At 59.6% G+C, this 21,591-nt stretch overlaps 1 protein-coding gene across 4 annotated transcripts in view; it reads right to left on the bottom strand.

The window, feature by feature from the left end:
* Positions 1 to 9,571: 9,571 nt before the first annotated feature.
* The window catches only part of IL6R (interleukin 6 receptor), a 43,271-nt gene continuing 31,251 nt past the window's right edge, over positions 9,572 to 21,591 (bottom strand). For 2 of the 4 annotated variants that reach the window (XM_045456020.1, XM_045456019.1), the window contains exons 8-10: positions 21,023 to 21,092; positions 18,279 to 18,369; positions 9,572 to 12,800 (exon numbers count right to left, since the gene is read on the bottom strand). In XM_045456020.1, the coding sequence (XP_045311976.1) occupies positions 12,554 to 12,800; positions 18,279 to 18,369; positions 21,023 to 21,092 (408 nt within the window). In that variant the 3' untranslated portion in view covers positions 9,572 to 12,553. Of the gene's footprint in view, positions 12,801 to 18,278; positions 18,370 to 18,460; positions 20,542 to 21,022; positions 21,093 to 21,591 lie in introns of those variants that run through there. The other 2 variants (XM_045456022.1, XM_045456021.1) reach the window with 2 other exon arrangements.

The following is a 21,591-nucleotide window of genomic DNA, read 5'->3' as shown; positions in this document are numbered from 1 at the left end:
CGGCTGCCTCCGCTCTCTGGGGTAGGTGTTCTGTTTTGGGGAGGGGAGACTCTCAGGAAAGGTGAGTCAGGAGTCCAGGAATATTGTTTTCCAAAAACGTGCTAGTTGTCACGTGGAGGACCTGGTCTCTAAACAAACCAACAGAAATGCAGTTGGCATTAATATGAGGCAATAAAAATGGTCATGTGGGCCCAGGGAGCGCAGGTTACGGACCCCTTTTCGGGGAAACGGACGAAGAGTGGAAAGTGAGTGAACAGCAGGTGATTTGGAGAAAGCCGTGGAGTCCGTGAAGATCCACAACTCTGACAAGATTACTTTGTTGCTCAGCCTTCTAAGAAAGTTGTGTTTTCTCAATCTCTGGGGACTTTTTTATCATTATTCATAGAAGCATAAACAGGCAGGAAGACGCCCCTGACTTAAGAATCAGCAGTATATGGGGCGCCTGGGTGGCGCAGTCGGTTAAGCGTCCGACTTCAGCCAGGTCACGATCTCGCGGTCCGTGAGTTCGAGCCCCGCGTCGGGCTCTGGGCTGATGGCTCAGAGCCTGGAGCCTGTTTCCGATTCTGTGTCTCCCTCTCTCTCTGCCCCTCCCCCGTTCATGCTCTGTCTCTCTCTGTCCCAAAGATAAATAAACTTTAAAAAAAAAAAAAAAAATCTTCATTAAAAGAATCAGCAGTATAAATTAAGCCTAGGCATCGTTTTAATTCTGAATTCTAGAATGAAATACACAACAAACCTGAAAATTTGAAAAGCTCAGCGGCCTCGAGCTGGATGGTTTTTGCTGGATGATTTTGCAGAACCCTAGTACCTTCGTGCCACCCTCGGGCATTTCGGCTCTTGGGGCTGGTTTTTAATATTTGCTCCCTGGTTTGATTTGCTTTGTGTTTGGGAGTAAATGTTAAGTATGTGCATCTAGGTACCTCTCTCCGTCCGTCCCTAGGACGTGACTGCCCGTGCTCCCCTCCGAAACGTGCAGTGTCTCCTGGGCTATGCAGAGCAGGCCAGCTCCCGGCATAAAAATGTTTCTAAAGAGACCAAGGTTTCCCTATTACGATATTAAATTAATATTCCTAGTCTGCTTACCTTCATGGTTTATTGGGAACTTACATTGACCGTTGACTTACTGTGAAAAAATTATGTAAAAAACCACGAGAATGGCTTCCTGTGAGGAGACCCCGGGGACGGCCAGCGGTTAGAGCCGAGCAGACGCTTCTGTGTTCCGGGTCTGCCCCGTGGACCTCAGAACTGGCCCACATCCACCTGCACCGTCATCCACGAAAAGCTCATTTTTGTGGCTCCTTTTAAATACACGGAAGAAGTTGATTCGGTTAATTTTTAGGAAAGCATATCTTTCTGGTTAGTAGTTATCATTCTGTCACGATTTAGAGATTAGTAAATCCTTGCTTTTTTATTCAGTTAAGGTTGTCGCCAATGGGTTGTGTGATCTTGGATTTAAAAACTTGAGAGGAACCTTTCCTTACCGAATCTCAATGATTTTATTAATAAGACTCTCCTGTGTGTTAAATACTGACAGAATGTTTTCAGTGTGTATTCGTCCGTGTGTGACATCTTTGGCACGAGATTTTTTTTGTTACTTTTAGCATCTACAGTTCCAATTCCAAATCAACAAATATTTATTATCTTCCATATACAAATCACTTATTCAACTTCTTTTTAGTTCAACATTCTAAAAGTGAAACTTATTTTCTACTTAAACTTACTCTACAGAATACGGCGGTTATCCTAATTGTAATAAATGCTAAAAGCTTTGTACAGTTTTTCCTTGTGCGCTAAATGGTTTCTGTCGCCCCCGCCCCCCAACTGAGGAGTGTGCAGCGAAATGACATTTCGACAGCAAACCTGATGTGTTACGTGTTCATTAGGCTTCGATCACACGCTCAGTATCGTGCTTTCTCTGCAGTCATGACTCGTGACCTCCTTCGTGCGCCTGGAGGCAGACATGTGGGCTCGTAAATGGTCCAGCTCCCTCAAACCAGACGGGAGGTTGTCACAAGAAGGGACGGAGTAAGTCAGGAGGGGGCTCGCCTGCTGTGCTCTTCCCGGCGGAGGAAAGCCGGGGGCTTCCCGGCTTCAGGGCACCATGTGCCCTGGAATCACTTCGGCCCAGCAGGTGTCGCTAGCGGCTTCCTGGGGTTGGGGGCGCGGCTCCTGGGCCCGCTGATCCGAAACCCCGTGACGCGTTTCCACTCTGGGCTCTGAGTGCTTGGGTTTTTTGTCATCTTGTCTTGATGCAAGTATTTGCCCATAGTCTTCATCCTTGTGCGTTACCCCGGTCTCCCAGGGTATTTTCCGATTCCTCCTAGAGAGGATCATGTCCTCTAGCAAATTTGTGCTCCCTGGCCTTGAATATGGCATCCTCGGGCTTCGTCCGTCTGTGACCCTTCTCCATCACCGGCCCGTTTAAAAAATGATGAATTTAGTAACTTAATTTCCAGCCTATAGGACCTTTCTTTTTACTTTGCTACCATAGCTGTTTCTATCAGGATGGATTTCAACCACTGGAGTTGCAGGACTTCAGTAACTAGGAGTAGAATAACGGGGCGTTACCATGTGTCCAAAAAGGAGAGTATTGATATGCCGCCTCTATTGGGGAGAGAAGTGTCCTTTTAAGTTTTCCAAAGTACTTTCTTCTTAAGTGTTTAAAAAAAGAGCCTTTATTCTTTGCTGACTCGTCCATCATTTATTGGCCTCTGCCAGAGGCTGGGGCCGCGAGTAGAAGTGGGAACGGGTGGGGAAATAGTTCTGATCGTTGCAGGGATTATTTGACCGTAATATTACTCCGTTGATGGTCATTGTTAGTAAACCACACTTGATTCCGAAGAACTGAGCATCTGAGATAGTCTTTAGTTGCTTTGTGAACAAGGGCAGCCTTTCTGTTCTATCAAAACGCCCTTTTTCAGTCGGAGGTCCGTGCCTCCTGTTTCCTTCCGTTTGGGGGAGAAGGCAGGCTCCCTTGTCCGCCACGTGCACCGGTTCGCGACACGTCTTTGGCGCCTGCCTCACAGACTTCTCTCCGTTTTCCCTAAGCAGCACTGTTCTCTGGCTTCTGTGCCGGCCACCCGGTGACCGTGCGTCCAGGTGGCGCGTGCCCGCCGCCTAGCGGAGGGAGAGCGAACTGCAGGCGGCCCTGCGGCCCGATGGCGCGCCTCGCTTGCCATCTGGAAACGTGGCCTTTCCTGCCGCCTCGGTGGTTTGCGGACCGTGACTGGATAACGTCGTCTAGAACCTGAGCCGTGTTTTCATGAAGCTGCAGGCGGGCATCTCATTGGTCGAGTCCTTGACCGTCCGGCTACCTTGTTGGCGGGCTTTACCGTTTTCCCACAACCGACACATACGTTTTAGCTCTTGAAAATGCTGTTAGGACGTGTGTGACCCCAGCACCCACGTGTGGCACTTGAGTCATTTATGCCCGAGACATTGTATAAAATTCCAGCCCTCCTGAAGGTTTTACTCTCAGATGCCGCTTCAAATAAACACCGTTCCAAGAAAACGAGTGTTTTTGCTCTCGGGTTAGTTTTGAGAATCCCGCCCTTTGTAAGCGCCTCCTGCGGCGGCGAGGGCAGCAGCCCGGGCGCCTTCCACCTGCCGTCATCGCCGACCTGTGGCAGGGAACCGCTGGACCCACCGGCAGACCCGATCCTACTTGCTTCTCCCGGGGCACCTGTCTGGCTTCTTCCCGAACCAGACGTAGTGTCGTGAGCGCCCCCACTCCCCGTTTCCTCGGCATCTTGTGCGTGGACAGCTGTGGCCTGTGTCCTCACCTCTTACTCGGCTGTCATCGTCCAGGTGCCCCTGTCCCACCCATGGGAGGCGATGCTTCAGTCTGTGGTGACGCTTGAAATGTACAATTGTTTAAACTTGTACCAGGTGATCCTGATACCCAGCCGTGGCCGAGCACCCCCAGTGGAAGGTGCTGTTTAGGACAAGTGCGCAAATACATCCACTGAGGTTCTAGAAGAAGGCTGTCGTGTTGAGTCCTTCAGGATCAAATGTTTTTTTTTTCTTTTTCTTTTTTTTTTTTTTTTTCCTTTTTTCAACGTTTATTTATTTTTGGGACAGAGAGAGACAGAGCATGAACACGGGAGGGGCAGAGAGAGAGAGGGAGACACAGAATCGGAAACAGGCTCCAGGCTCTGAGCCATCAGCCCAGAGCCCGACGCGGGGCTCGAACTCACGGACCGCGAGATCGTGACCCGGCTGAAGTCGGACGCTTAACCGACTGTGCCACCCAGGCGCCCCTCAAATGTTTTTTTTAAGTTTACCTATTTTGAGAGACGGCACGAGCAGGGGAGGGAGAGAGAGAGAGAAAGTCCCAAGACTCAGCACTGTCAGCACAGAGAGCCCGACGCGGGGCTCGAACTTCCGAACTGTGAGATCGTGACCTGAGCCAAAGTCGGACGCTTAACCGACTGAGCCACCCAGGCGCCCTTCAGGATCCAATTTTAATTCCCGTCGAACATTCACATAATTGGCCTGGCGGTACCAGTGCCTATTGTGTCTTCCCAACTGTGTGTAACGAAAGGAAGCTCGCGTTGAAAACGAGGTCCCCACCCCCCAGCAGCCAGAGTAACGGTTTTCAGGATCCAGGTTGAACACGCGTGTGAGAGCCCAGGCTGTGGCCATTTGAGCGTCAGGCTCCGACCCTGTGGACCAAGGCGAGGAGCCGGTGTGTTGCTGACGTGCTTCCTTGCTACCTTCCCGCTCTTGAGTCCCGCGCAGCTCGCCGAGCCAGGCCGGGGCCCCTGTCTCCAGATCCGCACACGCGGAAGAATCTGGCAGCTCGTCCCGGGCGAGTCACGGCGGAGGGCGCCGACCACAGCCTGCTCCTCACGGCCTGCGCCCTCCCCTCCCGCAGAGAGAGCAGGCCAGGCCGCAGAATCCCCCCACCTTTGAAGGACACATACTAGCGGGGTGACGGGTGTGAGCTAGCCGCGTGGTTTTGGTTAACAAGTGAAGGGTCAAGAGGGACACCCAGCCAGTAGCCAAGACGTGGAAGCAACTCACGAGCCCACGGACTAAGCGGGCAAAACAGGTGTGCTCACGACAGAACGGGACGGTAGTCGGCCTTAAAAGGAAGGAAATGCGGACGCGTGCTTCGGTGCGGGTGGGCCTGGCGGGTGCATGCGGAGTGACGAGCCAGGCACAAGGGGACACGTATGGCAGGACTGCACGTGTAGGACACCCAAGTTCACAGAAACGGTGAGGAGGATGGCGGGCGCCAGGCTGGGCACGGCGGGCAGTGGGGGGCTCTTTAATGGCACAGGGGTCAGGCTCCGCGAGACGAAATGCTCCGGAGGCCGTGAACGCCACGGTGCAAAGACACGTACCGCCTCCACCGAACTGCACGCACAGAAATGGCCCAGTGAAAATTTTATTATGTCTTTCACTGGGGGATAAAACCCAAAACGGTGCCGGTCTGTTCGACGTCCAGAGACCAATGGGTTCTCTCCCCGTGTGTGAGCCTCGTGGGCTCGGGCCGGGAAAGTAGGGATCGGGTGTGAGGTATGGTCTCCACCACCGGACCCGTCAAACCCATGCTGGGTCTGGCAGGTTGGCTCTGAGGGCCTATCCTTTCCCCGGCTTGGGAGAGGCGCTCTCCGAGGGAGCGATGGTCTGAGGCCCTGATAGTCAACGTACTCTTAGGCATTGAGGGGATTCGGGCTGCAGAATGCAGGTTGTCACCTCCAGGCCCACACGGGGCCCCGGAATTCCGGCCCCCACGCTGTGAATCGTGATGGGATGAGTCACCAGGCCGTCTCGGTTCAGACTTACAGTGCTTCCCACGTGAGATTTTTTTAATGATTCAGGTTGCCTTCTGATTTGCGTTCATAAACGGGATTCCTGAGTTGGATTCATTGAGCGAAACATACGTCACTTGTGCCTATAAAAGCTCATCAGTTTAGGGGCACCTGGGTGGCTCAGTCGGTTGAGCGTCCGACTTCGGCTCGGGTCATGATCTCACAGTTCGTGAGTTCGAGCCCCGCGTCGGGCTCTGTGCTGACAGCTCAGAGCCTGTTTTGGATTCTGTGTCTCCCTCTCTCTCTGCCCCTTCCCTGCTCATTCTGTGTATCTGTCTCAAAAATAAACATTAAAAAAAGCTAATCAGTTTATCAGGGTATCAACCAGCATGTTGTTGACCAGCGTGCATCATGGTCTCGGTGAATGACAAGACAGACACGTCGGTACTCATTTTGGGCTGTTTTCAATGGTATGTTTGCAAGTGAAACATCGCCCCTCAGATCCTTGCAGTTTTTAGAACGGAGAATGTCGGGGCTTTGGAAAGACTCTCACAAGGAGCCGCCCCCACCAGCCTCAGCGCGGGCCACCTCGTCGCCACCTTTGTTTAACCCACGGCCGCACCCCCTCACGCTCCGTGAACATTCTTCGTACGCAGCGTGGCTCCGCTCTTCCGCACGAGGGGGATTATAACTGCTACATGAAAAGCTTTCTTCCATTGTAAAAAACATACGTGCTCATGAAAAAAAACCCAGTGCATGAAAGAAAACAGGAGCATCCGTCGTCTTCATGACTTCCCAGTCTCTGGAAAGTCACAGAACTGTTCAGCTAGTGCGTGTAGCGGGCACCCTTGGCAAGCCTCTCCCTGCGAGGCCACAGTCTGCCTGTCCATCTGCACCTCACACCGGACTGGCCACCCGCTCCTAGAGATGGCATCTGCTCAGAATTGTGGTGGGCACCCAGCGCCCTCCCATGTCCCCGCGGCCGCCCGCTCCCGTGTCCCCGCGGCCGCGTCCTCCCGTGTCCCCGCGGCCGCCCCCTCCCGTGTCCCCGCGGCCGCCCCCTCCCGTGTCCCCGCGGCCGCCCCCTCCCGTGTCCCCGCGGCCTCCCCCTCCCGTGTCCCCGCGGCCGCCCCCTCCGTGTCCCCGCGGCCGCCCCCTCCCGTGTCCCCGCGGCCTCCCCCTCCCGTGTCCCCGCGGCCTCCCCCTCCCGTGTCCCCGCGGCCGGTGCCCTAACGTGAGGACACAGCACTGGTCAGGCAGACCAGGTTGGCGGCCTCGTTCAGCCTCTTAACTAGCCCGGAGTCTTGGGCCACTGCCTTCGCCCCGCCACCTCGTCTGTAAGCTGGCGAGAACGCTCCCCTTGCCGCGCCATGAGGCCGAGAGGGACTATCCTGTTTGTGTAGCATGTGCTGGACGGTCCACAAATGGCAGCCGCCATTATTAGCGAATTGTAATAGGTCCTTTCTGCCAAAAAGGGGCCGTGAACTTCCCGGCGGCCAGTGTGACCGGTGCCGTCCCTCGCTGCTGTCCACAGATTTTGTTTCCAGCTAATACTGTACGCTGCCACAGAAGCCCGCTCCGGCCTCGTGGCCTCTGGCACAGAGACCCTCCCTTCTGGCTGCACAGAGGGGGGCCCGGGGGCTCCCACTCAGGCCCGGGGACTCGGCTATTGTGAGTCAGCGGTCTGGGACTGGGGTGGGAGCTCCTCAGACCCTCGGACCTGTCCCCGGAAACGACAGGCTGAAGGACGCCAGGTCCCGAAACGTGAAGCCCCCACAGCACCCGCCTCCTCCTAGAAACGGCCACATTTCAGTCACCCTGGGGCTCGCGACCACCTTCCTCGGAACCACCTGGGGACCGACTTACCTTTCTGCGCCCACATCAGACCCACCCACGGAGTCCCTACGGCGCACCTGTGCGGGTCTGGGCCCGGGCGGGCCAACACAGGGTGCCATCTGTCCCCCAGCCTCTCCCTCACTCTTGCTGGGCACACCCCCCAGGAAGTCACACAACACCGAATGTTGCAAAGTCCCTGTTGAGCAGAACAGAAACTCAAAGCCCGAAATAGAGTACGAGTGTCCTCCTGACCGATTCCACTCTTCAAACAGGCGTCACGAAATGTTAAAATGCAGCTTCCGTGACTCAGTGAGCGATCCGTGAGCCCTGAGCAGCCGTGTGAAGCAATCTGAAGTTGCCTTAGAGCACCCTTAGCCGAGGATTTCATGCGTCTATGGTATGAACCTTTCACGATTTTACTGAAAAAACTCTATTCGTGTGGATTGTCGCCTAAAACTTGTTACGAAACAGGACGTGGGTGAGGTGGTGTTCTGTTTTCTAAGTGACACATTTGCGGAAGGCAGGGGCTCCCGCAACGAAAACGCGGACTGGTCCGCATTTGGAGGCCGGTACGGGGCTCACGGTCCCTGACTGTCACTGCTTGTGCACCCACCCCACGGCCAGCCCGCCTGCCGCCACCCCGCACTGCCGGGCCACATCTGAAAGCTCGGGGCCTTAGGGCGCCCGCGGGCTCCGTCGGTGGGGTGCTCGGACTCGATCTCGGGGTCGTGAGTTCCAGCCCCACGTGGGGTGTAGAGATCGCTTTAAAGAAAAAACTTTTTAGGGGCGCCTGGGTGGCGCAGTCGGTTAAGCGTCCGACTTCAGCCAGGTCACGATCTCGCAGTCCGTGAGTTCGAGCCCCGCGTCGGGCTCTGGGCTGATGGCTCAGAGCCTGGAGCCTGTTTCCCTCTCTCTGTGTCTCCCTCTCTCTCTGCCCCTCCCCCGTTCATGCTCTGTCTCTCTCTGTCCCAAAAATAAATAAACGTTGAAAAAAAAAAAAAATTAAAAAAAAAGAAAAAGAAAAAACTTTTTGAATTTAAAAAAAGGAAGAAAGCTCGGGGCCTGTGAAGAGCACACAGGCCGGCGGCTTCCCCCCGTGGCCGGTACTGCTCACGGACCCCGAGAAAGGCCAGGCGTCCTTGCGCCTCACGCGCAGGGAAGGGCTTCCTAAGCGGCTCCTCCAACAGCTGCGTGTCTTTGGCCTTCTCTCCGAGACTCGCCCACCGCTCGCCCGGATCTCGCAGAAAAGAGCGCTGTGTCCGACAGCGACGCCTGGAGAAGAGCGGGGCACCTCCTTCTCCCCCCTCCCGCCCCCTGCGGACATCTGCTTCCTGTGGCGCCTTCTGCCGGACCGGGACCAAGCTCGAAGGAGACAGTGGCGCCCTGGAGGCGGTGGGCCGGGCAGGCGCGCCCGTGGCTCCCGTGGCTTCCGTGGCTTCCCTCCGGGCGCCCCGCGGGGCCTCGGCTCGCAGCCTGAGCCACAGTCTCTGGGCCCCCAGCCTGGCGCCGCTGACACAGAGCTGCTGCAGGATGGCTCTCGTCCGTCGGGGAGGCGCGGGCGGGCTGCGGCCCGGGTTTTCCTGCCAAAGACCCTTTTGGAGAGGGGACGGTTCCAGGCTGCCGCTCGGGAGGCCGCGGCAGCTTTGTGATCCCGCTGACGCCCCGTTCAGTAAACAGCCTCCCGATGAGCCGCGGCCCATCCCCTTCCTTCCCCGCCGGGACGGTAAACGTGGCACCGGCACCCACACCCTTCCGGAAGCCCCGGGATTCGTTTGGGGAAACTTTGTCCAATTAAAGTCTTTCGAGAAATTGCTATTGTTTCTTGGACTTATCTGATTCTTTCTAGAGGCGACTTGGTCCTGCGCGGGGCGAGCGGGGGCGAGGGCTCCACTCGCTTTTAAGCCCTTGTCCCCTTTCATCAGGCAAGTCCTTCCTCTAAGCAGCCCGGTGCCCGAGGCATAATGGCATCTCAAGCATATTTGTAGACGTTATTTATTTCAGACACTTACAGTTTTCACTTTAAACACAAAATAGCTGATAAAAAGAAAAAAAATATTGAAAACCATCATACTGACCCTTTGCCCCACATACAGACATCAGCGTTTGGTGTTTGCTTTCAGGCAATTAGGTAAAAAATAAACACAAAAATTAAAACTATTATTTCTCTCAAAAAAAAACAACCACATTGTAAAGTTGAGGTATTGTGCTTAACAGACACGTGACGCCATCCAGGTGTGGTTTCTGCACAAGCCTTGCTACATGCTGTTCCTTTCTAAAGCGGGGACGTTCGCAGACTGGCCGTGTTTCCTGATAATCATTAAGGTTGTCATAGAAACTCCGAGGCCCTCTGAGGCCCTGCGGGGGACGCTCAGAGGCTCCTGGCACAGAGCCTGAACCCGCTGGCCCACCTTCCAGCAACAGCCCCGTTGCAGCCGGGGACGCCAGGAAGGGCCACCCGGTACCCGTGTCTCCAGATTGAGACAGCAACTCCCCCTGACGCCGGCTGCCAGCCTCGTGCCCAAGTGGGTCAGCCTTCAGGGCCTGTGACGAGGCGATCCAGCTCAGCTGGGCAAGACATTCTTGAACATTCTGCAGGAAACCCACCTGGCATGAGCACTCCCAGCCTGCTCTGTTCACCACTAGGCGGGCTCCAGCAGCTGACCGCACGCTGATGATGGTGACCCACCCCGGGGCGGGGGGCAGGGATTCTGGGAGCCCGGAGCCCGGCAAACGGAAGGGCAAGGCCCCATCTGAGCAAGGAGCTCTCGGAGTTCCCAAAGGCTCTGCAGACACATTCAACGCTACCCCCCGGACATCTCCAACGGGTTTTCATTAATGCTACAGGAACTACTGACCACGTTAACTGACCTGGAACCAGGGCATTTTCAACTTTTCCCACCCGGCAGGATGGGCCGTCATTTCACGCGTGGCCGCTGCGGCGGCCGGTGTCAGGTGGGTAACATCGCTGTGGAGGCGTCACGGGCCCGGGAGGCGGCCGTCGATTGGCACACAGAGAGAGCTTGGCAGGGGCCCCTGTGCCCGCCAAGCAGCCTACAACCCAGAGGAAAACACTCTTCCTTCATTTGCGCTAGCTTATAAAGAAAGAAAGGGAGAAAACCGTCTTCAATACACCCACACAAAAGGCAGTTTCATGACCATAACAACGAAAGCGGTAACAGCGTGGAGATCACAGCGGCACTGGTGCCCTCGGCAGCCCAGAGCTCCGGATCGCCATCTTCCGCCCACGGCTCAGCCTGCCACCAGGGTAGAGCCCCGTGAAGAGTCAAGGACCCACAGGCACAGAGCCACCCTTTCTCACGCACCCACTGGCTTTTCGTATTTCCCGTGCACAGCGTTCCTGCTGTTCTCAAAGAAACGGTATAGAAAAACAACGACAACAACAAAACCCCTGCCTAACTCCTGTCGGCTTAAGACCAGTTGCCAAAAGCAGCATCAGGGCCTGAGAGCTGCCCACAGCATGGCAACGCAACCCGCCCGCCGGGGCAGGGACAGTGTGAGCCCGGCGAACAGCGAGCGATTCGTGGTCATTCCACCCCGCTGCCGCCTGTCTGGTGCTGGTGGTTGTTTTTCTAAAAAGGTAGCTGATGAGAAAAGTCTGTGGTTCCTAAGTTTTCAGCCGTGGCCACAAGGCTGACCGATCACAGCTTCATCCTGGGACAGCCCATGCTGCTGGAGGGCACTTGCTGGGGAAACCTCGAGCATCCCCCGGTTGTCACGGCCGGACGCACGGCCACGGCCACACGCTCCGCGCTGCTCCCATCCCAGCTGAGCTGAACCGAATTCAAGGAACTGAAGAAGGCTCCACAGAAGCAGACTTTGTAAGAAGGCCACCGCCCCCCGTGCCCCGGGCTGGGGTGGGGGCTGGACAGCGCGTCCCCTGAGGCTGCCTGGACGGGAACAGCTGCTTCGCCCCAAGTTCGAAAAGAGGCAGTTGTTTTAGGACAAAAAGACAAGACAGAGAATGAAACCTGACTCTGCTCGAAAAGGAAAATTGTCTTTTCTCCTCCTTTTCCCCTCGGCGCAGTTTCGTGCTACACAAGCGTCCTCGTCCTCACCGAAGTGACTCCTGTCCCGACACAGGGCGAACGCGGGCTCTCGCGCCCTCTCAGCATCAAACAGCAGTTCTCGTAAAAAGCAGGTCAACATACATTCTTGCTTTCTGTCTTGTCACAGAAACATCATCTTCCCTTGTCTCCTCGGGCTCAGCTGAAAACAAAGTAGACGGAGGCGGGGCAACGCGGGTGTGAACCCCTCACCGCCATGGAGGGGGCCCCCGCTGCCAGTTCTTGGGGGGGCGAGGAGGCGTGTCCCCAGCACCTGCCCCCCTGCTCGTCTCTCCTCCTTTAGTCCTGGGGTCCAGACGGGGAACTGGATCACCCTTCCCGTGCAGCACGGTGCGAGTGAGGAAGCGAGTACGGTTCCACTCCGGACCCCCAGGCCCTGAGACGCGCTCCGACCCGTCTGTGCTGTTTTCAGGGGTGGGGAAGGCAGGCGAGCTCTCTCCCGCCCTCGGACCTGGGAAGACTGGACTTTGAAGGCACTTAGGGCTCCAGCGGGGAGGTGGCTCGGTGCAGGGCACCAGGGGGCGGCGGCTGGGGGTCCCACCTGCCGCAGGGTGCAGCTCGCGGGGGCGAGCGGGGTGTGCAGACGGCCAGCAGGTCAAGGACGCCAAGCCTGCGCAGCCCACACCCGGCTCTGCTCCCCCGAGCGTCCAGCACGGTGGACCCGCGAGCCTGCGTGGGCTCGGGCCCCTCGGGGGCGTGTGGGAAGGGGCGGTTCCCGGACACCGGCAGGGGCCGCACGCCTGTTCCAGGCAGCCAAGCGCCTCCTGCGAGGCCGCCCCGCGCCGCCGGCACCCGAGAGGGGCCGGCTGGCGCTCTGTCCCGCACACGGCGGGGCCGGCCTGGCCCCCCCGCCTGCCCCGCGTGCCCCGCCAGCTATCTCGGTAAGAAGTAGTCTCTGTTGGTGACGTCGTAAGCGCTCCGGGGGCCCCTGGCGTCCGGCCGGCCGTGCCCCGACGTGTTGTCAGACCCGAGGCTGCCGGGGTTCACGGGAGGAGAGAGGAGGGGGACGAGCCCCGGCCTGGGCCGGGGCCTCTCGGGGACCAGCTGCCCCAGAGCATACGGCGGCTGTGTGCTGGCCTTGCCTTCCTTCAGGGCCTGCAGCTTCCACGTCTTCCTGAACCTTCACGGAGACAGACAAAGACAAAGCACACGGCCGTTAGTGCCCCGGGGACGGACCCGAGTGAGAAACGCCAGCTGCTGGCTCCCCGGGGGGCCCGGCGCCGGCCTCCCGCTCAGAGGAGCGAGAGCCGTCTACTCCATCACAGGGGCTTACATGGCACGGCGCTCTGAAGAGCTGGGGGTTTCAAGAACACGCCAAGGGACACGTGTGTACTGTTGGTCCCGCTTACAAATGGGGAAACTGAGGCACACGTGGCCAGGCGTGTCCCTTCGCTGCACTAAGCACGTCATCGGTCCTGTGCCGCAGGCTGCGCGCAGGTGCACCATGGGTCCCAGGCCCATTCACTTGGAAAAGAGAGGAAGGAAAACGGGCCTGTGGGTCAAGCTCCGGCCAGCGGGGCCGACGGCTGGCAGCCTCCATTCAGCAGGGGCAGGGCTGCCCCTCCGTCCGCAGCCCTGCTCCTCTGGGCCACTCCAGCCACGCTGGTGAGTCCGCACAGACCCCGCCGTGGGCACCGTCGGGCACAAGTGACTCATCTGACAGGAAAGCAGATCTTCAGCAGGAAGGAGATAAGCATCTCCGATCACGGCTCCCCTCAGGCTGCTCTGCGCCGGGCCCACGGCCAGGGCGCAGGGGCCGAGAAAGTCACTCGCGGGCCAGAGTCTCCAAAGATACATCAGGCCCCTTCCTGAGGGGCCCCGTGACCACGCGGCCAGCACCCCGCTGCCACCGCTGCCCCGCTCCCCTCTGTCACCTCCCTCGGCCCCACCTGACGTCAGCTGCTCCAGGAAGGGCTTGGAGGGAGGAGGGAAACCAGTGTCAAAAACAAGGTTTGGGGATTTTCCTTGGGTTTCTTTTTATATCAACAGGCTATTCCTGTTCTGGTGACGATAAATCATTGAGAGTTGGCTCCAATCTGCCATTGGCTGCTAGCCTGTTACCCAAATGGAATAAACAATCTTCAGAATGTTCCTGAAGGCTCCGCCATTCAGGCACCGGGCAGGGAAGGCAGCGGGGCCCTTGGGGGGAGTTACCCTCCCTCAGGGGAGAGCCGAGGGCAGGCATGACACTCTGCGTTTCAAAAATATTCAGACCCTCTGACCCAGGAGTTCCATTTCTGAGAAAACGCCCCAAGGAAATAGCAGGGCTGTGGGAAAAGCGTTCCGCGCGAAGATGTTAGACTCGGCGTCGTCTGTGAAAGCAAACCCACCCGAACACCCAGCGAAGGCTGCTGGAGCGAGCCTGGGCACAGCGGCCCGACAGCGGCTCAGGAATTTCCCGAAGTTCAGGAAAGTGAGGTGTAACAGCAGTGAAACGATGCGGGGAAAGCGCTGAGGTTGTAACTGATGCCAAATTCACAAGGCAGGACTCACGGCTGTGGATACTGGACAGTCACGGCGCCGTGAGGACAGAACTGAGCTGAGGACGAGGCTCGGGAAACGCATCTAAACGCCGCGGTTCTTGATCGGGCTGGGGACCGCACGCTCACTTCGCGCAAGCTCGTGGACCTGCTGGCTTGGGACGCGTGCACTCGTCTGTATCTGCCAGACTTCGACCACATTCACGTTTTAACAAGCAAAAAGGCCGTCTCTGGATACCGCGGGATTTTTTCTTCCTTCTGCTTATCACCATTTAGCAAACAAATTTGTTTTGAAGCCTCTATCGACATTATTTAACCTACAGGGAGAGCAGCGTCTGACCTCTTTTTTCCAAAGCAACTAACTGGATGGGTAACTAAGAAAGACGAGCTTTTCTTCTTTTGAAATGTTTTAAGCGAATGAGACGCTTTCTACAAATGACTAGGCTCAAAGGGACTTCGGTAGCAGCCAGCCTGGGGGGCGTCCACGGCAGGCACTGCTCCGGCCTGAGCGGGGGGTCTGAGCAGGCCGGGGGCTGGAGAGGTTGGGACATGGGGGCAAAGAACCAAGCTGAGCGGCCAGACTTCATGCACCCCAGTCGCCACCTCGTGTCTTACATATTTGGGCTTCATAATGTTTTAAGAAAAGTTTCTGCAGCTGAAAGAAAAATTTTAAAACATAACAACTGTGACTCTTTTAAACAAGTAACCCAGTGAGAAGCGACACACAAGGTGGTTTTAAAACATTGGGATGAGGGGCGCCTGGGTGGCTCAGTCAGTTGAGCGTCCGACTTCGGCTCAGGTCACGATCTCGTGGTTCGCGGGTTCGAGCCCCAAGTCGGGCTCTGTGCTGACAGCTGGGAGCCTGGAGCCTGCTTCGGATTCTGTGTCTCCCCCTCTCTCTGCCCCTCCCCTGCTTGCTCTGTTTCTCTCTCCCTCTCAAAAATAAACATTTTAAAAAATTAAAAAAAAAAAAAAAAAGAACTGGCCTGTTTCCAAATAAATTTGCCTGATACGAGAGAAAATGGAAAGTCACCAGGCGAGGAAACAAATTACTGTGTGTTCTCAACACGAGGCTCGTAGCAACCACCCAGCGTCCAAGCACCATCCACAGGTGAGCAAACAAGCTTTATGACAAACGGGCAGGCGGTTAGCACCCAGCCTAACGCTTCTCGCTCAGTGGTGAACGGCACAGCGAGATGGGGCTGCCGGTCAGTGAAGCCACCGGCCAGGAGCGGACGGGCCGCACTCCCCAGGCCCACGTCGGCCACAGCAGGCTAGCCTGGTGGGCGGGGACCCTCAGGGCTCGGGCTCTAGTCCTGGCTCCAGGCGCAAAGTCACCCTACTTCTCAGGTCCGCTCCCTCATTTGTAAAAGTAAAGAACTTGCCTAAACGACCGTGACGGCCACATCCACAGAACATGAGCTTGGGGTTTGAATCCTGGCCTTTGCAGCCGCCGTCTCCCACGCTCCCCCAGCTCCAGCCTCCTCGCGGGCCAAGTGGAGGCCCCGACGGTTCCTCGGTGGGGTCCGTGGGGGGCCCGCAGGCGGCAGGAAAGGGGCGGCGAGTGCTGGCAGGGCCCCTCTCTGCTCCAAACGTGTAAGAGCTGGTGAGACCTCGGCCTCCCGCGCTCTGGCCTCACCCGCACACCCTCCACGCGACCGGCTCGCCACTGCGCTGGGCGTCCAAGCGGACGCCACCCCGAACGCAGCCTGAGTCGTCACCCGGACCACCGTGGTGCCACGGCCGCTCCCGAGACTGCGCAAGGGCCCCGGGAGCGTGGCGGTCGCTCGCCCCCAAGCCTCCCCTCACGATCACCAGCGACAACTCGGACAGCCGCCACCAGACAAGAGGCAGGAGGGACAGGCTCCAGTTCGCCCTGCGCCGGTCCAGCCACCGGCCAAGCCTCCCGAGACCTCGGCACAGGCAACACCGTGAGCTCCCGCCAAGGCCACGAACACGCCTCCCGCCCACGCCTCAGGAGCACTGCTGGCTGACGTGTCCGCAAGCTCGGTGTGAGTGACAAAGCCGGCGGCCACCCGGTGGGAGAGGCCACGTGAAGAGGGCACGGTGCCCATCGGCCTGTGTGTTTCCTAACCTCAGCTGGAGAGGTGCGAGGACACAGCACTGAAAGGTGACCCCTGCAGGTCCCCGGGAGGTGTGGCCAGGCCCCTCGGACTCGCCCGGGGACAGACTTCCGTGGCGATGCCCACATGGCACCCTCCCCGTGTCTGTACACGGCTCCCGTGGGACAGACCACGTGGAACGGCACTGCAGCCCCAGGGCCTGCCTGACGCCTCACTTCTGTGTCCCGCACACACCCCACCCCCCTCTGCCTCCGTCAGCACGGTCCCCGGCTCCCCTTTGCGTCCACACAACCTTCCCGTGTTGGAATTCCACACGGATTGTCCCGGCCTTGCCCGCATCCTGTCTACGTGCTCGCAGTCTCCGCGAGACTGACAAGCCGCCACGCGCCCAGCTGCTGAGGTAAGAGACCTGAGGGTCACACTGGACCCTTGCCCCTCCTCCTGCTCATCTGATCTGTCTTCAAATCTGGCCAGTTCTTCCTCTAAAACACGTGCCGCCACCAGCAACACAAGCTAGATGAGGAGGGGGAGGCCAGCACGGGCCCCCCGGGCCCCACTCACCACGGGACGAGGCCACGGGCCTCCTGGACGCCGCTCACCAGGGGACGAGGCCACGGGCCCCTAGGACCCCGCTCACCACGGGACGAGGCCACGGGCCCCCCGGGCCCCACTCACCACGGGATGAGGCCACGGGCCTCCCGGACGCCGCTCACCAGGGGACGAGGCCACGAGCCCCCGGGCCCCACTCACCACGGGACGAGGCCACGGCCCCCCGGGCTCTGCTCACCACGGGACGAGGCCACGGGTCCCCCAGACCCCACTCACCACAGGACGAGGCCACAGCCCCCCGGGCCCCACTCACCACGGGACGAGGCCACGGCCCCCCCAGGCCCCGCTCACCATGGGATGAGGCCACGGTCCCCCGGGCCCCACTCACCACGGGACGAGGCAACGGCCCCCCGGGCCCCGCTCACCACGGGACGAGGCCACGGTCCCCCGGGCCCCACTCACCACGGGACGAGGCCACAGGCCCCTAGGACCCCGCTCACCACGGGACGAGGCCACGGGCCCCCCGGGCCCCACTCACCACGGGATGAGGCCACGGGCCTCCCGGACGCCGCTCACCAGGGGACGAGGCCACGGGCCCCTAGGACCCCGCTCACCACGGGACGAGGCCACGGGCCCCTTGGACCCCGCTCACCACGGGACGAGGCCACGGTCCCCCGGGCCCCACTCACCACGGGACGAGGCAATGGCCCCCCGGGCCCCGCTCACCATGGGACGAGGCCATGGTCCCCCAGGCCCCACTCACCACGGGACGAGGCCACGGCCCCCCGGGCTCTGCTCACCACGGGATGAGGCCACGGGTCCCCCAGACCCCACTCACCACGGGACGAGGCCATGGGCCCCCCCGGACCCTGCTCACCTTGGGACGAGGCCACGGTCCCCCGGGCCCCGCTCACCACGGGATGAGGCCATGGCCCCCCGGGCCTCGCTCACCATGGGACGAGGCCACGGGCCCCCCTGGGCCCTGCTCACCACGAGACAAGGCCACGGGACCCCGGACCCCACTCACCACGGGACGAGGCCACGGGTCCCCCAGACCCTGCTCACCTTGGGATGAGGCCACGGGCCCCCCAGACCCTGCTCACCACGGGACGAGGCCATGGGTCCCCCGGACCCCACTCACCACAGGACAAGGCCACGGGCCCCCCTGGGCCCCGCTCACCACAGGACGAGGCCACGGGCCCCCCGGACCCCGCTCACCACAGGATGAGACCACGGGTCCCCCGGACCCCGCTCACCTTGGGACGAGGCCATGGGCCCCCAGGGCCCTGCTCACCACAGGACGAGGCCACGGGCCCCCCGGACCCTGCTCACCTCGGGATGAGGCCACTGCCCCCCCGGACCCTGCTCACCACGGGACAAGGCCACGGGCCCCCCCAGGCCCCGCTCACCATAGGATGAGTCCACGGGCCCCCCGGACCCTGCTCACCACGGGACGAGGCCACGGGTCCCCCGGACCCTGCTCACCTCAGGACGAGGCCAACGCACAGGAGCGTTCCGAAGGCCAGGCTTCCTCCGGCCACCAGGAAGGTGGGCAGTGGCACCGAAGAGTCTTGCACTAGGAGGAGAGAGAACAGGAGGAGGAACAGGAAACCAGGTGCTGTCAGGACCCGAGGGAACCTCGCCCCGGAGGCCTGCCCTGCTAGCCCGCCAGAGCCGGCTCCAGAGGACTCGGCCCAGCCCAGTGCGACCCCGGGGTCCCAGCCCTGGCGAGAGAGGCCCCCCCCCCCGCCCCCCGCCTGCCCCCCCCCCTGAACAGCTCTGGCCCGGCCCCCAAGGCACGGGGGTGCAACAGCCTAGAGGCTTTGGGGACCCCGTCGACGCAGCTCCACTGAGGACGGTGTCAGGGGCTCAGGCAGGTGAAATCAAGCTTTCTCCACTGGGGTGTCACCTGTCACCCTACTTGGTCCTCAAGCCCCAGCCATGTGGACCTCATTTGTCCGCCACGTGCCATGTTCCTGCTCCTTCCGGAGCCCCCCCGCCCCCAGTCTCCTTCCCTTCCAGAATGCTCTTCCCGCCTGAGCCGTCCAGCCCCAACCAGACCTTTGGCATCACAAGAGGTGATGCCATTTCCTCTGCGGAGCGACCTCGCTCCATGCGCCCGTGGGCACCTCTCCAGCTGCAGCTCGAGCTCCCAGCAGCGGGGCCACAGGTGTCCCCATGGTCAACCCCCCCCTGCTCATGCGGAGCCCGCACACAGCAGGCTCTGCGGGGACCGAAAGAACAAACTGGTTCGTGGGCAACTATGTCCCCTCCCGCAGCTGCCACACGGAGCTGGTGCCCGGAGTCCACACTCTGTGGCTGGGCCCGCACACCCTCGTGGCTCCCGGGCTCCTCCAGGCGTGTCCACCATGGGCCGCGATGCCTCCTGACGCTCAGCACTTCAAGCGCCCGCTGGACGCGGCTGTCAGGAGCCCAGACCGGGCACCGGCTGCAGGACGGGTGTCCCCGCACCTGGCAGAGACGGCCGTGTAACAGAGGCAGTATGACTGGCGTCCTCACTAACGCTTCACCGTCTTTGATATTTGTTCCTTCCCTCATTCAACAAATGTTTATTGACTATTTATCGGTAGAAGTCTCTGTTCGGAGCCACAGGGATACAGGATGACAGAAAAGCTCCCGCCTTCCTGGATCTTACATTCTAATCAACAGAGAGACAAACAAATAAATGTCACGTGACCTTAGCAGGGACAAGGGCAATGACGACAAAGAAAGCAGAGGAAGGTCAAGGAGTGACAGGGGTGGGGGCTGGGGGTGGGGTGTCAGACGGAGGACAGGCCCCTAGCAGAGGGCTCTGAGCAGAGGCCTGGCTGTGTAAAGGAGCTGGCCAGGTCAGGGGAAGAGCACACGGGCAGAGCAGGCAGCGTGTGCAAAGGCCCCGAGGTAGAGCATGTGAGTACAGAGCGAGCCACAGGGAGAGTGGACGAGGTGAGGTCTGAGACGGGCACTGACCCCACAGAGACCAGAGCCCAGATCTGTGACTGCACAGTCGCTCTGGCTGCTGGCTGGAGAGGGTCTGTTGGGGGTTAGGAGGAAAGGACGGGAGACCCGCACCAGCTCCTGAAGTCCTGGCAGAGGGGACGAGTCCCTGGGAACAGCAGGGCTCAGGGACTGGACGTGGGGCAGGGGTAGACGAAGACACGCACTCGACCCCCTCCGCCCGCCCCCGACCGCCCTGAGCGGCCCAGTGCATGCGGCTCCGGTTCCCCAGACGAGGAGGATGGACAAGAAGAGACTGGGGCTGGAAAGGGCCGGGGGCACCAAGTGCTCAGTTTCCGACATAAGCATGAAATTCCCAGCGAGCATCAGGCCACGGGCACGTGCCCACTGGGCACTGGGCAGGGAGCCTGGCCATCGATGGACCCACGGACGGCCTTCCCGGAGACAGGGCTGGAGGAGCTCCTCGCTGAGGCCCCCCCCCCCCCCACCGCAGCCCCTGAACTGCACCCCACCCCCACCCTACCACTCGAGGCCCATTCAAACGGCACCTCCCCCAGAACGTTCTGTGATCCCAACTGCACACACCCTCGGACATCTCCAAATTCCCCTCGCTTTATCGATGCCTCTGCTTTGGCCGTCTCCACACCACTCTCCGCCGCACTCCCTGCTTTCCTCCATCGGAGCCTGACCCCGGGAGGGTGGGGTGGCTTCGGTCCCCCCGAGCCCCCAGCTGTGCAGAACTCAGGCCCAGGTAGTCAGCAGGTCCTTCCCAGGTGCATTGTAGCAGGGCCTGCAACCGGGATGGGGCCTGGGCAGCCAGCATCCGGTGGGGTGAGGGCTTCCACAGAGAGCCAGGAGCCGTGCCGAGGCCCCAGCCTGCGCTCCGGGAGCCCCACACGTGTGGCGGACCCGGGTCGTTCCTGATGCTGGCGAGCTTTCCTGCTCTTACAGGTACACGGGAGCCGAGCACTGAAATCCAGGCTCCCAGAGAGTTCCGCCAGCCTGCATTCCGTGTCAGACTCCAACCCTTTTGTTTGTATTCTAGGCGAGCTGGGGCATATTTCACTGATCTGTGCCATTCTCCCTACGGTTCCCTCACCGTACGTCAGCCATCGGCCTCAGACGGGGGCCTGCAAAGTAGCGTCTCTGTCACAGCTCCTCCCCTTCAGCAGACTGGCCTTCTGCCAACACTTCCGAATAGGAACGGACGTAATGCAGAGAAGTCCCTGCGCCCCTGATATCACCGGAGTGTGAATACACCCAGTCCTTACCTGGGAGGCTGGTTGCATTTGCAGAATCTTTCAAGAGATTATTTTCATCGTCTCCATTAGTAGTCGGTGCCTAAAACAGAGATCCCCCCTGTAAGCGCATTTATGCAGATTCCGCCATCATCTGGGACCAGCTCAGACCTCCTCCTCAGCCCTCTATGGTCCCTCCATGGCATCCTTTGCTGTGTCTCAGGGGCCTCTCCACTCCTGACCTGTGCCTCTCAACATCTGCCCTGTCATTTCATTATCTGTATCTATACCTCGCCAGCAAGAGGCAGGACTCCTTCCCAGCTGCCTCTCCACCACGGTTTGGGGCACGGCACCTCTCCCAAAGGAGAGGCTCCCCGGACGGGCTACAGCAGCACTGTCCCCCACGTCCCATGCCAGGGTGCGGGTGCCCCCATCTCCTGGGAAAACCGCAGGCCAGGATCCTGGACCCCCCACTTACCAGCTCTGTGACCTTGGACAGATCCTGTAACCCACGTGGGTATCTGTTTTCCTCCCTCGCAGGCACCACCGCCTTAGCTCTGAACCCCGGCTAACGACAGGATCAAACGAGACTGCGGGTACAG

This window comes from Leopardus geoffroyi, chromosome C3, assembly GCF_018350155.1.
Source record: "Leopardus geoffroyi isolate Oge1 chromosome C3, O.geoffroyi_Oge1_pat1.0, whole genome shotgun sequence".
In the NCBI taxonomy this organism is placed as follows: Eukaryota; Metazoa; Chordata; class Mammalia; order Carnivora; family Felidae; genus Leopardus; species Leopardus geoffroyi.
The sequence above is the reverse complement of the archived record's forward strand: the minus strand, read 5'-3'. Positions and strand labels throughout refer to the sequence as shown.